General features: G+C 36.8%; 1 protein-coding gene across 1 annotated transcript in view; it reads left to right on the forward strand.

The window, feature by feature from the left end:
* GOLPH3 (golgi phosphoprotein 3) overlaps positions 1-17,934 on the forward strand; it is a 62,869-nt gene that overhangs the window by 25,246 nt on the left and 19,689 nt on the right. The window contains exon 2 of the mRNA XM_037001772.2: positions 12,466-12,597. Within this exon, the coding sequence (XP_036857667.1) occupies positions 12,466-12,597 (132 nt within the window). The remainder of the gene's footprint in view (positions 1-12,465; positions 12,598-17,934) is intronic.

A 17,934-nucleotide genomic window follows, 5' to 3' on the forward strand; every position in this document is an offset into this window, starting at 1 on the left:
GTCTATTCTGGAAAATGTTCCATGTGCATTTGAGAGGAATGTTTATCCTGTTGCTTTGGATGTAGAGTTCTATAGATGTCTATTAGGTCTATCTGTTCTAGTGTGTTGTTCAGTGCCTCTGTGTCCTTACTTATTTTCTGTCTGGTGGATCTGTCCTTTGGAGTGAGTGGTGTGTTGAAGTCCCCTAAAATGAATGCATTGCATTCTATTTCCTCCTTTAGTTCTGTTAATATTTGTTTCACATATGCTGGTGCTCCTGTGTTGGGTGCATATATATTTATAATGGTTATATCCTCTTGTTGGACTGAGCCCTTCATCATTATGTAATGTCCTTCTTTATCTCTTGTGACTTTCTTTGTTTTGAAATCTATTTTGTCTGATACTAGTACTGCAACACCTGCTTTTTTCTCCTTGTTTTTTGCATGAAATATCTTTTTCCATCCCTTGACTTTTAGTCTGTGCATGTCTTTGGGTTTGAGGTGAGTCTCTTGTAAGCAGCATATAGATGGGTCTTGCTTTTTTATCCATTCTATTACTCTGTGTCTTGATTGGTGCATTCAGTCCATTTACATTTAGGGTGATTATTGAAAGATATGTACTTATTGCCATTGTAGGCTTTAGATTCGTGGTTACCAAAGTTTCAAGGTTAGCTTCTTTAGTATCTTACTGCCTAACTTAATTGCTTATTGAGCTATTATGAACACTGGTGATTCTCATCTAGAGCAGTCCCTCTAAAATACCCTTTAAAGGTGGTTTGTGGGAGGCAAGTTCCCTCAACTTTTGCTTATCTGGGAATTGTTTAATCCGTCCTTCCTATTTAAGTGATAATCGTGATAGATACAGTATTCTCGGTTCAAGGCCCTTCTGTTTCATTGCGTTAAAAATATCATGCCATTCTCTTCTGGCCTGGAAGGTTTCTATTGAGAAGTCTGATGATAGCCTGATGGGTTTTCCTTTGTAGGTGACCTTTTTTCTCTCTCTGGCTGCCTTTAATACTCTGTCCTTGTCCTTGAGCTTTGCCATTTTAATTATGTGTCTTGGTGTTGTCCTCTTTGGGTCCCTTCTGTTGGCAGTTCTGTGTGCTTCCGTGATCTGAGCAACTATTTCCTCCCCCAATTTGGGGAAGTTCTCAGCAATTATTTTGTCAAAGACACTTTCTATCCCTTTTGCTCTCTCTTCTTCTTTTGGTACCTCTATAATGTGAATATTGTTCCATTTGGATTGGTCACACAGTTCTCTTAATATTGATTCATTCCTGGAGATCCTTTTCTCTCTCTGTGCTTCAGCTTCTATGTGTTCTGTTCTCTGGTTTCTATTCTATCAATGGCCTCTTGCATCTTATCCATTCTACTTATAAATCCTTCCAGAGATTGTTTCATTTCTGTAATCTCCTTCTGGATGTCATACCTTAGCTCTTGCATATTTCTCTGCAGCTCCATCTGCATGGTTATGACCTTTATTTTGAAATCTTTTTCAAGGAGTTTGGTTAGGTCTATCTCCCCAGATTCCTTCTCAGGGAAGGATGTCTGGGTTAGTCTGGTCTGTATCAATTTCTTTTGCCTTTTCATGGCGATATAGGTAATTGTGGGGAGCTGGTGCGTGTGTTGGCTGGGAGAACGTGCTTTGCTGGTTTGTGGCTTCCTCTCCTGGGAGAACAGCGACTCCTAGTGGCTTGTGCTGGGCAGCTGCATGCAGTCGGGGTTTCTAATTCTTGCCTGGCCGCTGTGAAAGAAGCTCTGCCCTACTGCCTCAGGCTGCTTCTCCACTATGGCGGAGCCGTGTCAGAGGGGAAACGGTGGGAGGCTGTTTATCTTTGTGAGGGGCCTCTGAGCAGCGCTACCGCCCAGGGGTTTAGGGTTCCCGGAATTCCCCAGGATTCCCAGCTGCTGGGCTAAGTGTCCCGGGACGTTTCCATTCAGCTGTGGGGTCCCTGTCCCTTTAAGACTTTCAAAAAGCACTCGCTTTTCTTTGTCCCAGGGGTGCTGGCTGTGGGGACCCGCTCACAGGTCTTACTGTCCTGTTTCCCTAGTTTCCAGCACCCCATGCACGCAGTGTGTGTCTGCGCTCCAGTGTGGATGGCTAAGGCTGGGTATTTAGCTGTCCTGGTCTCCCTCTCCCTCCCCGCTCTGACTTGTCTCCTCCTGCCGGGAGCTGGGGTTTGGAATGCTCTGGTCCTGCCGGGCCGTGGTTTGTGTCTTACCCCCTTCGTGAGGTGCTGGGTTCTCGCTGGTGTGGATGTAGCCTGGATGTTGTCCTGTATCTTCTGGTCTCTCTTTTAGAGATAGTTGTAGTTGCTGTATTTTCAAAAATATATATGGTTTTGGGAGGACATTTCTGCTGCTCTACTTATGGCGCCATCTTGGCTCCACCTGCTTTTATTTTTGACTGTGGTAATTTGTGTATCTCTCTTTCCACCTGTCTTGATCTTTTTAAAGAAACAACTTTTGGCTTCAGTGTTTCCACCCCCACCTCCCCTACTATTTTTCTGTTACACGTTTCATTGGTTTTTGTGCTAGTCTTTATTCCTTTCCCTTTGATTGCTTTGGATTTAGTTTGTTCTTTTTACGGTTTCTTAAGATGGAAAATTAGGTTGGTGACTTGAGATCTTTCTTCTTTTGTAATATATTTAATAAAGCCAGGAATTTCTTTGTAAACACTGCTTTAACTGCATACCAGAGAATTTGATATTTTGTGTTTTCATTTTCATTCAGTTCAAAATTTGCCTAACTTCTCTTGTGATTTCTTTGACTAAAACAACAAACGTACAATGGATTATTTAGAAGTGGTAGAATAATTTATGAATGGATTTCATTCTGTTGATTTTGAATTTAATTCCCTTGGAGTAAAACATACTTTATATGACTTTAATCCTTATAAAATTTTGTTTTTGAGCTAGCATAGAAAATACCCCAGCTGTGCTTGGCAAGAATGTGTGTTTTGCTGTTATTGTTTGGAGAGTTTTATAAATGTCATTGAAGTCAACTTGGTTGCTAGTGTTAAATTCTGTATCTTTATTGTTTTCTGTCTAGTTCTACCAGTTACTATCAGTGTAATCTTTAACTGCTGTTATTATGGTGTTCATTTCTCCTTACAATTGTCAGTTTTTGTTTCATGTATTTTGGGATTCTTTTGTTAGGTTTGTATATGTTTATTTGTAATTGTTATGTCTTCCTGATGGTGACTTCATTTATCATTAATTAAATTTTGAGCTTAATGAACATTAATTTTATCATTTTTAAATGTCCCCCTCTTAATTTTCTTTACTCTGAAGTCTACTTTGTCTCTCTACTGTACCTGTTACAGCTTTCCTTTGATGAGTGTTTGCATGGCATTTTCTTTCATTTTTTTAAACCTATTTGTGTCTTTGAGTATAATAGCATATGGTACGATTTTTTTTATTTAGTTGTGGAATATTTACCTTTTGTTGAAGTATTTAATCTGTCTACAATTAATGTAATTATTGATAGAGTTGTCTTTACACCAGCCACTGTGTTCTTTGTTTTCTATGTCCAGTGTTCTTTCTGTTCCTCTGTTCCTCCTTTACTGCCTTCTTTTGTGTTAAATAGAAAATTACACTTACACAATTTAAACTTCCTTTGTTCCTATATCCATTCTATTCTTTTTGAGTTTTTTCCTCAGTGGTTGCTCTAGGGATTATATTATGCATCTTTATAACACTCTTTAAATTAATACTCATTTAATTCCAGCAAAATATAGAAGCTTTGCTCCAGTATTGCATCATTTACCTCCCTTCCTTTGTGCATTGTCAGAAATATTACAACTTTATATGTTATTAACCTCAACAGTATTGTTTTGTACTTATTGCTTTATGCAATGATTTATTGTTTAAATCAGTTTTTAAAAGAAAGATAATATATAGTTTAAAATATATTTACATTTGTATCTTTTTTCTTTATATGGATTTGAAATATTTTCTGATATTATTAATTTTCAGCCAGCAGGATTTCTTTTAGTATTTCTTTTAAAACAGACTTGCTCATAACAAATTCAGTACTTATTTATCTGGGAATGTCTGTTTTCACCTTTATTTTTGAAGGATAGTTTTGCTGGTTATAGATTCTTGGTTGATAGCTTTTTCTTTCAGCACTTTGATTAGATTATCATAATGCCTTCTGGTCTCCAGTGTTTCCCATGAGAAGTTATGTGGTAACTGTTTTGTTCCCTTATAATTGCTGTTTTCTCTTGTTGCTTTCAAGATACTCGTTTTTGTCAGTTTCTTTATGATGTATCTAGGGGTGATGATCTCTGTTTTTGTCCAGGCTGGAGTTTGTTAAGCATCTTAGATGAATATTTTTCACCATATTTGGGAAGTTTTCAGCTATTTTTTTTTTCTGTTTTCTCCTCTTTTTTGAGATTCCTGTTATTCCTATTCTAGGAGGTCTGAAAACTAGTCTTTGAGGCTTTCCTCATTTTCTTCATTCTTTTTTCTTTCTGCTTTTCAAATTCAATTCAAGTTTGTTGATTCTTTTTCATCTCAAAACTACAGCAGAGTTCCTCAATTAAATTTTTCATTTCAGTTATTATACTTTTTAACTATAGAATTTTCATCTCCTTAATGTTTAACAAATTATTGTCTTTTTTAATGAGTTATTGTCATCTGCTTTCTTTAAATATGGTTTCTTTTATTTCTTTAGCAGTTGTTTGGTAGAATGTTTCTCAGTTTGAGTTTGATGTATAAATGTTTTTTAATGTGTATCTTGTGTTTTCTGTCTTTGTAAGGTTGAGGGATGTCAAGATTCATTGGCTTTCAGTTAATGAGATTAACTGGAATGTGTCACTTAAATTGTAAAGGGTGTTTGATTAAAGACAGTTTGTTTCTCTGATAAATGTATTAAGTGGGTTGATTGGACTGTTTTCTAGTAAGCAGCTGCCCTTACTGTCATAATCACTTGATAGTATTCTAATGGCAACTAAAGCTTATGTGCATATAAATTTGAATTTCTTATCTATGCATAATATTTATGGGCCTATGATGAATCTTGTAGTTATAATTTCTATACTTGAATTTAAAAGACCTTTGGTATAACCAGTGGTTTAATATTTTAAATCCAATATTCCATTAAATTTTTGGCCTTTTTAGAAGTTACTTGGTTGCAAGAACAGATCCTTCCAAAGTAGCCTAAGTAAAGGAGATACAGATGAATCTCATGAAAATAAGGTTTGTAAGTACAGCCCAGAGACATTGGAATGCTTCTGTTGTTTAGGATGCTATTCTCTGTGTGTGTCTGTCTCTGCATGTCTTGGTCTGCCCCACGTTGCGTATTCTCTCATTTCTGCTCTGTATCTCTCTTCTTTTGCATTTCTGATTGCATTTATACAGAATGGCAGGTGGCTTCTGAATCCATGTAACCAGTTACATCTCCAGTGCTCATGGCCCGTTTAACTGACCCAGCCTCTGTGTGCCAAGTTCAGATTCCTAGGGGGAAACTTTGATTTGCCCATCCTGGTCCAATTAGATGTGATGGGTTACATTCCTCTTTGTGTAGAATCTGTAGGTGATGACGGTTTTTCTATAAAGGGGATCTAAGCCAAGAGTGGCCTTACTAGTACAGTTTTTGGATGGGTTTTTGTAGTAAACTCCAAGTGTTTTGGTAACCTGATATTTTCTTTTGCTGAGTAAGTATTTAGAAACCTATTTCCAAAACAATTGGTTGCATTATATAGAAGATAAAGTATTATGTTTTAGTGGTTTCAATTTTGAAATAATTTGTGCATGAACACTATTTTGTGGACCTTGTCTGTATGTTGCTTATTAGTAAGTATTTTGAATTGTTAGGTGTTAATGGGTTTCTTAAAAAAATCTTTTTTTATTATGATAGTCTATTGAAGTATAGTTGATAATACAATATTATATGGTTTTAAGTATACAAAATAGTGATACAACAGTTAACACATCATTATATATTGACCACAATTAGTGTAGTTACAATCTGTCAACATAGAATGAAGTTACAGAATTATTGACTATTCTCTGTGCTGTACTTTTATCCTTGTGATCAGTTAATTTATGATTGAGATTTTGTGCCTCTTTATACCCCTCACCTATTTCATCATCCCACCTGTACTCCTTCCCCATGGTAACCTCTAGTCCCTGCTTGGTGTCTATGAGTCTATTTCTGTTTGTGATTTCTTTTTTTTTTTTTTTTTTATGATTCCACATGTAAATGAAATCATAAGGAATTTCTCTTTCTCTGCCTGGCTTATTTCACTTAACATAATGCACTCTAGGTCCATCTTAGCTGTTTGTAGTTTCAAAGCCTGGCCTTTTGAGGTCTGTTCTGTATTCCCTGCCAAATCTGGCTTACTTTGTTGTCCTTAGCTATTTTCATTTGAAGTTTTTAGTGCTTTTAGTATTTTGCCTTTTTTTTTAATCAGGTAACTGCCGCTATCTTAATTACAGCCATATAAGTCAGAAAACTTGTAATCTTTTCCTAACTGATCTCCTTGCCTTCAGGTTTGTCTCTCTAATACATATAAAGAAGTCTAAAGAAAATAAAGATCACCATAGTTGCCAAATATATCTCTTGCTAACACTTGCCTTCTAATCTACTTCAAAAATCAGGGCCTCACTATATGTGTATGTGTATTATATATAAGTATATAATATTTGGTAGTATATTTCTCATGTTTTGAAATAACCTTCTATACCATGGTTTTAAAAACTGATTGCAACAGAAGTGTAATATTGTGTAGGTTATCCTCTAAAATAAAAGCATTCCAAGGTCAAGAAAATCTGGGAAATGCTGAATTTGTTTAGTCCTGTTCAGTGACTTTTAGATTGCTTCCATTGTTTTACTATAATAAACATGTACATAAATTTCTGTGTACACTGTTTCCTGACTAAAGGTCCATAAGAACTGTGTCGAAGGATATGAACATTTAACAAAAGTGTCTTCATATATTAATATGTAAATACATCCTATAGCATATCTGTCTGTATAATTTCAAATTAGGATCATACTTTATATAAATTATTTTGTACCTGCTTCTCACATTTATACGTATGTATATAAATCATGTTCTGTGAATGAAAATTGTATAATGTGTGTGGTTGCCTCCCTGTGATATTTATACAGTATGTTTTTATTATATTTCATTGTGGGTGGCAAAACTTTCAAGTTCATTTTTAAACAACAAAAAACTTCTGGTTAAGCACTTACGGAGCTCAGATGGTGAGAACTCTTCTCAGTGTTTACATTTTTAGGGGCTCAATAAACAGTACTGTTTCTCACTGTTCAGGTAGAGCCACTTAAAAGAAAAAAGTAAATCAGGCAAATAGAAATCCAAATAAATATTGTCACTGAGAAAAAGCTGGGTTCTATTGGAGGTTGTTGCTTAGGTGTAAGCAGTGTGTAACAGTGTTGGGTTTTGTGTTCCATACTTAATATACTCTGTGTGTGTTGTTTTGTGTGTGTTCTGTCTGCCCCAATGCACACCACCAATTCTTGAACCTCCCATAGGGTGTCTGTGAACTCATTCCTGATGCTTTGTGCCTGGAGACAGCACCAGATTCCTCAGTTATAAGGGCTCCATCCTACAAGACTGCCCTCCACCTCTGACTCTGGACACCAGTCACAAGCCTGAGGCTGTTAACCTGTCCTTCTGACCCACTGGCTACAGATTGGAGGTTCCACTGACCTTCCCTTTAGGTTCGGTTAACTGGATAGAGCAACTCACAGGACTCAGGAAGGCATGTTTACCAGTTTAATAAAGAATATCATAAAGGACACAAGTTAACAGCCAGATGAAGAATTACATGGGGCATGGTCCCAAATAAAAGAGCTTCTGTCCTTGTGGAGCTTGGGGCTGGCTTGGTGGCATGTGGAAGCATTCTGGTTCCCCAAGCATGGAAGCTTGCTTTCTCTGACAGGGAAGCAGGATCCCCTTCCCATCCCCCTCCCCAAAAAAGACACATCACAGGGCAAAATGTTCTCCTCATGGGTTTTGTGAGGGCTTCATTGCATAGTTATGGTTGACTAAATCATTGGCCATTGGCTGATTCAACCTGCAGCCCCTTGCCAATCCCCTTGGGTGGGGTCCGTAAGTCTTTCATTAACATGATCAGATAACCATTTCACCTTTAAGGCTCTGAAGTGTTCAGAAACTGGATGAAGACCAAATAACCTGAGAAAAATATGTTTGGTCATCTGAATGACCAAACATAACATTTCTTATAACTATTATATTGCAGGTTTCTTGTAATCTGTTAACACATTTAGATCTTGAACTGCCCACTGAGAGAAGGGTTATGTCTGCAGAGGATGTCCCCAGGATCATTGTTTTATTTATTGTACCATTGGTTCATTCTGCTCCAGTCCTTGATTCAGAGTGGCATTACTGTGTGATAAATATAATTTACTCTAGTTTAGATTACACAACCTTCTCATGAGGTCTGCTCTACAGGTTGGCTGTTTGTCTGAGTCTCTGAGGCTGGGGACTCCCAGCAACAAAAGATTGGAGTAGAACTCTGTGGTCAGTTTAGTGGGCATTCCTTGGGAAAGTCTCTGCTTACCTGGTTATTATGTGTAATTATTGAGGTAGATGACGATAGGCAAGTAGAGGTGCTTTGAATTAGTTTCCTGGGCCCTTGAATTCTCTGTCTCTTGTGTTTTATTCTTAGTTTTGTTGCAGGCTTGTGAGCTACATACGGTGTAACCTTCAAATGTGCCTGTTTTTGGTTGTCAAGCATCCTAGTTCATCAGGGTCTGAATGATGTCCTCTATTCTTGCATGTTCTCTCTTGTTTGGACCCATGAGCCTAGTGAAATCAAGTTTCCTTGGATTCTGTTGGGATAGTGTATGACCCGGTTCTATTTGGGATAGCTCTGCCTCTCCTATCCTTCTATTTTACAGCATAAGAGCTGATTTCTGATCACAGTCTGGAAGTTGGAGGGCCCCCGGGTAGTTTTCTTGCATCAGGACCCAGTGCTGCCATGAATGGGAGACACTCAATCTCAAGGACCTGTGACTACTGGTGTTCTTAGTGTGGCTGCAGCTACTTCATGAGTAAATTAACTGGCCAGTGGGCCTTTCCTAAGTGTGACTCTGAACTTTGAGCACTAGTACCATACCTATCCTTCGTCTAGCCAAGGGCGTGAAGATATTTCCTCCATTGCTGTTGGTAGAATCTCAAACCCATCTGAGAATCTGAAATGATTGTTGGCTTCCAAGCACAAGAGCTGTGTAGTGTCACAGAATACATAGTCATAATTGGCTATAATAATCATTGCTGCTATTTTACCCTCTGGCTGTATGGTTGCAGATGTAGCTAGTTGTGCCTTTTGAACCAAATCATAAACTGTTTGATATTGTTGGTCTTCCTCCCCTATTTTAACTATCATAATGTGGCTGGTTTGCTCTGCTTGACAGATGAAGTGTAAGATTTTTACTGGGTTAGAAACACACTCATGCCCTGAATATATAACCATTCTGCCTAGACTGCATGTTCTCGTTTCCTCTGGGTAGTGTGGTTGTTATTGACCTGCCTTTGTAAAATTTTTTCCACTGAGACATCAGGTGATTGATGGCATGCCTGGAGCTGGATAGTCAGTCACCTAGTTTTGTATCAAGTTTTAAATACTCCCAGTAACTGATGACATCATCACTGCCCTGCTGTGCACCTGTGAGGCCTGTGCTGCATGTCTCTTCTCTATTCCCTGGGTTCAGATTAGTGCAATAACTATACTATATAATTCTTTTAAATCTAAGGTACCATCTATTTTTGAATGCATCTTAATTATAGAGATGCTAAGCTTTTTTCCCCAAGTTTTGAGAAATATTTGACATACATTGTTGTATAAATATAAGGTATGATGGTTTGATTTATGTATGTTACGGAATGATTACCTCAGTATGTTATGTGGTAGTTTCATATTATTGATGAACTGTAGTTTTTAAAGTTGGCACTAGAGATTAAAAGACTAAAGGGCTCCTTAGCCCTTTGGTGCTCCAGCTACTGACTTTCAGTGGTTCTGACCGCTGGTGGTCTGTCCCAGATGTGTTGTGGCATGGATTCACTGCAAAGTCTTGCTGGTCCGCGTCATGACCAGATTCACTCAATGCTCTTCCAATCTTCTGCTTTCCCTCTAATGTACTTAATTGTCAAGGATGGCATTGCCATCTGATCCAGTTATACCATTAAACATTTTTTATTTAACCCTGCCCTTTTTAGTACCCCTTTTCCTCCCCAGCCCCAAACTCGGTCATTTCCTGATCATACTTGTATGATGTGGATTTTAGCAGGTGGTCATCAACATGCTGGGCTATGTATGCTATTGCTTGGTATGGCTTTGATTGCTTCCTTTATCTTTGGAATCATGCTGTTGAGTCCCAGGGGCTTTGCCACAGAACTGTCTATGTGCATTTAATTTAGGGAGTTACAGGGGAGAAACAAAAAATCAGGCAGGGGAAGCAGACACTGGATAATTTTTCTTTTGTTCCTTGTGGCTCTTTTAATCTAAATTCTTTTTCCCAAAGCCTTCATTTATAGGAGTGGGAGCTTCATTAGGCTAATTAGGTCCCTGTGTCATTGGTGAAGTCCCATGGACCCCGGTGGTTTGTTACCTTTTGAAATAAGGGCTGACTCCTGTGACCTGGCGCGTACCAGACTGACCTTGTGAAAGTTCCAGAACCAAGGGTCTGGGCCTCCCTAATCCTGGGCCATCCTTTTTTTTTTCTGTTTTTTTTTTTTTTTTTTTTTAGATAATTATTTTTTATTGAAGGGTAGTTGACACACAGTATTACATTAGTTTCAGGTGTACAACACAGTGATTGAACATTTATATACATGATAATTCTAGGTACCAGCTATCACCATACCAAGTTGTTACAATATTTTGACTATATTCCTTATGCTATACATTACATCCCGGTTACTTATTTATTTTACAATTTGGAAGTGTGTACCTTTTTTTTTTTTTTTTGAGGGCATCTCTCCTATTTTTTTTGATCAAATGGTTGTTAACAACAATAAAATTCTGTATAGGGGACTCAATGCTCAATGTATAATCATTAATCCACCCCAAGCCTAATTTTCGTCAGTCTCCAATCTTCTGAAGCATGACGAACAACTTCTTACATGGAGAACAAATTCTTGCATAGTGAATAAGTTACATGGTGAATAGTACAAGGGCAGTCATCACAGAAACTTTCGGTTTTGATCATGCATTATGAACTATAAACAGTCAGTTCAAATATGAATATTCGTTTGATTTTTATACTTGATTTATATGTGGATACCACATTTCTCTCTTTATTATTATTATTTTTAGTAAAATGCTGAAGTGGTAGGTAGATGCAAGATAAAGGTAGAAAACATAGTTTAGTATTGTAAGAGAGCAGATGTAGATGATCAGGTGTGTGCCTGTAGACTTATGTGTTAATCCAAGCTAGACAAGGGCAATAAAACATCCACGGATGCAGCAGATTTCTCTCAGAACGGAGGCGGTGGGGAGGTTCTAAGCCTCACCTCTGTTGATCCCCAATTTCTCACCTGATGGCCCCCCTGCAACTGTGCCTGTCTTAGGTTGTTCCTCCCTTGAGGAATCTTACCCGTCTCTGGCTAACCAGTCATCTTCCGCTGGGCCCTCCAGTTTTTAGAAAATTGACTGTACAGCTCTTACTTCTGCCAGGATTATGTGTTACCCTGTTCTGTGTCTTAACCAGAGCCAGTTAGTTACAGCTTCTGCTTTCTCCTCAGAATTGGGTACTTTATAAATTGATAGTTGGCAACCCTGCTGGCAAAGCTCATGACTTCATAATTTGGACAACCTGTTACTCTCATAGAGTGCCCCAGCTTCATTTGATTCACTTCAGTATCCCCGGGTTCTTTGATGTCTGTCAATCTCTGTCTGGGTCTGCTTCCACCTTGTATATGTTGCCCTTAAATTTGTCTTGGTGGTGGGGCCGTCTGATTGCTTTGTTAGTTATTCAGAACTTTAGGCATGGGCCAATACGTAAGTTTTCTAATATGTTCTTCTGAAACTAACTTTGTGTTTTTATCCCTAAACAGGGTTGAATGAATGATGTTCTGATTCTCATTGAAGCCGCACTAGCTAGACTGTTATTCCTGAGCTGCTTAACTTGCCCACATATCTTAATAATAAATCACTGTAATCTCAGGTTAACTGAGTGTCTGAACCCTGGTCCTTGAAGCCTTTATAAACATATAACTTAATGAAGAATGAAAGATACTGTATTTTTAAACCTCTGACTTCCAAAGCATTTCAAAAAAACTTTTTTTATCTGTATGTAAGGGTATGTGGAGGGAAGACAATAAGTCCCTGAAAATCCTAAGTAATGTATGGTAATTGTATTTTTTTAGCATTTTATTTTAAAATAAAAATCTGGAAAAATAAAGATGAAAGGCATGAAAATAACGGGCTAAAAATATTTCTATTTTTGACTGAATTAAAAATAAATTAGCTATTTTCTTTTATTTTAATAGGGTTACACATCATTTTGGAATGACTGTATATCATCTGGATTACGTGGCTGTATGTTAATTGAATTAGCATTGAGAGGAAGGTTACAACTAGAGGCCTGTGGAATGAGACGTAAAAGTCTATTAACAAGAAAGGTAAGGGGTGCTAAATTAAAGCTTTTAAAAGAGTTTGTGCTGCATAAAAATAAAGAATTTCTGTTAATAGTTATCAAATACTAAAGAGGAAGCTCATATTGAAGTACTGAATTGTGTTTCTGTATCTTCTTTGCATTTTTATTTGTATATAATAAATAATGTAATTCATTGTTAGGATCACTGGCCTTTGCATCTTACACATTTTCAGAAAGACTCCAAACCTCAGTTGTTGTTTCTGAAAGCCACGGTTTGGAAAGATCTGACATAACTTTCAAGTTACATACAACCCAAAGATGTTAGTGTGCAAATTAATTACTCATAGTTTTTTATTTTCTTAGCTGACTGTGAGTTCTTTTCAGATCTCTTGTCTTTTCCACTATGAAGGTCTGTGTAAACAGATTTCTGGCCCGTTTTCAGAATTTTTGACTTCAGCCTCAATCTCAGATATTTAAGACTGTTTCTCTTCTAGTCTGTTGTTCTAATGGTTGCTTGGTGTCATGGTGTTTCATAACTGTTTTTTTCTTGCTGCATCATCCTAATGAAATCCAAAAGGTTTTTAAGAACAGAACAGTTTTTGATTGACATGCCAGAGTGGTAATCCTACAGGAAAGGTCATTACTATAGCATTGAAAGTTACATGCAAAGTAATACAGTAAAGCAGAAAATATTCCTTGTGGGTTTTTAAAATTAAATCTAGTCATTTAGACTAGAGTCAAAGAGCTGGCACAGATTAGTTTTAAAATTACTATTTTACATAATTACATCATAAAGCAGAATATAATTTTTGATTTTACTATGCAGCCATAGATTCATGGATGGAAAAACCTTAATCTTCTATTAGAGTTATCTATAAAATGTATACATAGGTTATTAGTAATTATAGTAATTATAAGTAATTTCCATTAATGTTATAGAGCCCTGTTTTAAAGTGAAAAGATTTTGTTACAGATTCTTTTCATGGGAATAAGAACCAATTTTGTGTTGGCTATCAGCACATTACTTGTTCTTTGTTCTTCATTCATTTTATATTTTAATTAACGCTTAAGTCTACCATACACGGTGTTCGCCCCTGGAAATATAGTGGTGACCAAGAGGCATTCCCTGCCCGCATGTGCTTTGTGTTTACGTCTGCTGAGGTAGTTTTGTCATTAGGATACATACTCCAATGATGTGATTTAATTTACTCACTTAAAAATAATACTGATTTTAAGATAATGCATATGTAGTAGTTACAAGATCAAACTACATTAAAAAGCTTATCACAAAGAATAGCAATCTTCTATCCACTCTTCCTCATACTTTAGTCCTGCTCGTAGGAGGCAACCATTATCAATCTTGTATTAGTTTCCTAGGGCTGTTGTAACAGATTACTACAAACCTGGTGTCTTAAAACAGCAGGTATTTATTCTCTCACAGTTCTGAGAGCCGGAATGTGCGGTGTTCACTTTGTCTGAGGGAGGTTCTGTTCTAGCCTCGCAGCTTCTAATGGCTCCAGGTTCTCCTTGGCTTCTGGCTGTCCCTCCCTGTGCTCTGTCTTCACATCAGCTTCTCCTCTGTCCCTTCCCTTTATGTGTTTCTTAAAAGGACAGTTTTCTTGCATTTTGAGCCCATCTGGATAATACTGGACAATCTCATCTCCAGATCTAATTTAATTTAATTTCATCTACAAAGACTTAACTGGGGATTACTTAGGCTCTGGAGGTTAGGACATGAGCACATTTTGGGGGGCTGCCATTCAACTTGCTGCAGTTCTTTTAGTTATTTTGATGCTGGGGTTCTTTTAGTTATTTTGATGTTTGCGGAGCCGAAGAATGAGCTTCACAAACAGTCAAGGTAGGAGACCAAGGTACAGGCTTTTATTTAGAGATAAAGTGAAGGGACAGAGCTCCCGGCTCACGCCAGGAGGAGACAAGAGAGTCCATAGTGGTGCGTTGTCTAGGGGGTTTTATAGGCAGCTGAGGATTTTTCGAGAACATGAAAAAACTTAGGGGTGTGGACTTGTTAAGTGGTCTCTGAATATTTAGAATTAACTAACACAAGCAACTTCCTCTGATGATTTCTCTCTGAGATACCAGCTTCTTGGTCTGGGGGCCCAGGAAACAAGGCCACCTGCTCAGCCCCCCAAGGTGGGCTTGAGGTATTGTTTGTTAAAGAGTAAGTTAAGAATTTCTAACGTCTTAACTTCTTGGGTATTAAAATGCAATCTTATCTTTAAGGTGGAATCCTTCCTGCCTTTTACTGTGTTGTTTATGCCTGGGCTTACTTGCTAAATTAGTTGCCCAGTTTGCAAAATCACTTCATCAGTTATGAAGGAGAAAGACAGCACATAGGCCTGGGCCTTTTAGTATGCTAAAGAGAACTTTACATATGATTATAAATGGTTAGCATAATAAAACATGTGCTACTCTTCTTTATCTGGGGAACATCAACTGATTTCACTGAAGAATGATTCTAGAGCTTCAATGTTTAACATAGAGTTTTAGCAGGGGGGTTTCCTTACATGTAGTTACATTGCTCTGACTGCAAATATCCTGCCCTGCCCCCTCCGGAGGCCCTTGACCTATTCTGACTACATTTATGGTCCCTGTCTCAATTTCTTTTGGCATTTACTTCTGTATTTTTAAATATGTTTATGCTGCCGTATTTTGATAAATCAATTTGAAATGCTGTTTACTTTCTATTAGATTAGACACGTATTTGGCTCCCTTATATACCACTTAACACCACCTCCCATCTTTCTAGTAGAGTTAAATCATTATTTTTGACAAAACAGTCATGATTGTTTTGTATTACAGCTATGTTAATTTTGTTTTCTGCAGAGTTAAGTCATACCTTATGCTATTTTCCTTTCTCATGTAATTTTTTTTCTAGTTAACTCTTTTAAAAAAGTTTTCTATGTATCCTTTTTTCTTACATGTTCATTAGAGAAAATTTAGCATTATTAATTTTTAAATGTTCAGATACATCAGGAACTCCCTTAAAATTTGCCTTGTGCTCTAGTCTGCACAAACTACACTTTGGTGCTGCTACTGGGATTTCCTGTCACAATTTACTGCTTTCAACCCCTTGTTTTCTGGATATAATATTTTCTTCACTCTGTGGGAGAAAACTGTTTTGAGACTTTGCATGCATGAAAATCTCTTTATTGTACCTCATTTTTATTTGACAGTTTGGGAATAGAATAGTTAGATTTAAATTATTTTCCCACAGAAATTTGAAAAAAACTTTCCTGTTGTCCTCTAGTGTGTAGAGTTGCTGTTAAAGCCTGTTACCATTTCGATTTTCATTTTTTTTGTGTGATACCTGATTTTTCCTCTGGGAGCATTTGAGGTCTTCTGTGTATTTGTGGTATTCTGAAATTGTACGATATACCATCATATCTCTAAGAATTTTGCTTAGGCTCTTTCAGTCTAGAGGTGTGTGTTTTGGTTTTGGAAAGTTTTTTTCTTATACTTATTGTGTCTTCTGCACTCCATTTTCTAGAACTGTAAGTTGGATGTGGACCTCTTGGCTACTCATTTTTACAGTTTTTATTTTCATTTGCTTACTGCCCAGCTTTATTGAGATATACTTGACATTCTATTGGCCTTTCTGGTCTTTTAACCCTCTTTTGAGTATTTATTGTGGGTTTATGTGACTTTCTATTCTTATTTCATGGATATAATATCTATGTGTGACTCTTTGAAGATATTATGGCTCTTTAGCAAATATCTGTTGTCTCTTCAAAGCTCTTACTTTCTTTTTTGGTGTTTTTTATGTTGAAGGCTTTCTTTCAAATATCCTATCATCCTTGGTTACCTTTATATTTAAGAATAAGGCTTCCCCCTCCAAGAAGAAATACACTAAATAGAAATTGTATGTATGGACATAAGAATATTTACTATTGGGTTACACATTCTGAATTTTATTAAGGAGTTTAGAACTTTTAAGTCATTGAAGAATTTTAAGTAGAAACAGTGGAGTGTTATGATAAGATTTGCTTTTTAAAAAGATCAGGGAGGAGAATGGATTGAAAAGGGCTATAACTAGTTCAGGGAGGCTAGCTGGGAAATTTAATGCAAGTGAAGGATAACCAGATTAGGTAGACTAGAATAATTGTAGAGGAGAAGAGAAGCAGTACATTTGAGAAAGATTAGGGGACAGAATTTCACAAGAAAAAGATCCACCCATATCCAGGTTACTGTGACCCTGATGTCAGACCTGTTTCAAGAAGTTTGCATGAGGTGGGCGTTGAGGCCAGATGGCAGTGGATTTAAGGAGTAAGTGGGAAGGAAGAAAGAAGTAGTGGTATGATTGTAATATATAGATGTAGAACTTTTTCCAAGGTTCTCCTTTCTTTTTTCTTCTCTCTTTGACCCCCTATTATAAAAAGTGTGGCCTAGAATAGCACTGTCACGTCAAACTTCCTACGATGTTGAAAATATTCTATCTCTGCACTGACCAAATACAGTAACTACTAGCCACATGTGTCTATGAGCCAGATGCTTGAAATATGGCTAGTGCAATTTGAGACATGCTGTAAATGAAAACACACTGGAGTTTATAAGACTTAATATGGAAAAGAAGTGTAAAATATCATCTCAATTTAAAAATATTATTAATATTTTGCTCTGGTGGGTTAAATGTATTAAAATCAATTTCACCTGTTCCTTTTCCCTTTCCCTTTTAAATGCAATTAAAAAATTTAAAAATAGATTTGTAGCTTGCATTTGTGGTTTCTAGTTATATTTCTATTCATGCTGTGGTCTCAAATAGATATTGTATGTATTGTTTAAGCTTTCATAAAATTAAACAAAAAGAGAGGACGCATTGTTGACAAATTTAAGAGAGTTCTGTTGCGTTTTAAAAATAATGCTGTCAAATTCCATAGCATTTTAATAGCCAAAATGAAGTAACATAATATTCAAATTTGATATAGAAGTTCAGGTAGAAATTAATTGCTTAGCTAAAAACATTAACGAAGGCTATAGGTATCTAAATATTTGGCTAAAGAAGCATAGTATTTTCTTCTCTCATCTCCCACTTATGGGTTTTTCTACACTTAAGATGGATTCTCTTTAAGATTCTACTTTAAGATGGATTCTATATCCATCTGAACTTTAAGAAGTTCTGTAGTATTTAAAAATTTTATGTAATCAAACCTATTGCTATTTTCAAGGTTCCTCCTGAAAAAACCTTTTCTTACCGCCAAAATTATATTTCACATTTAAATCTTTATCTTTTGTTGTGGTGTAAGCTCTGAGGAGCCAAGTCTGAACTTAGTTGTTACTTTTAATTTGTTAGCCAATTGTTCTAATAACAACTATTGAAAAATTCAGTTCTCTATTATGTGAAATA

This window comes from Manis javanica, chromosome 1 (genome assembly GCF_040802235.1).
Source record: "Manis javanica isolate MJ-LG chromosome 1, MJ_LKY, whole genome shotgun sequence".
Taxonomy (NCBI): Eukaryota; Metazoa; Chordata; class Mammalia; order Pholidota; family Manidae; genus Manis; species Manis javanica.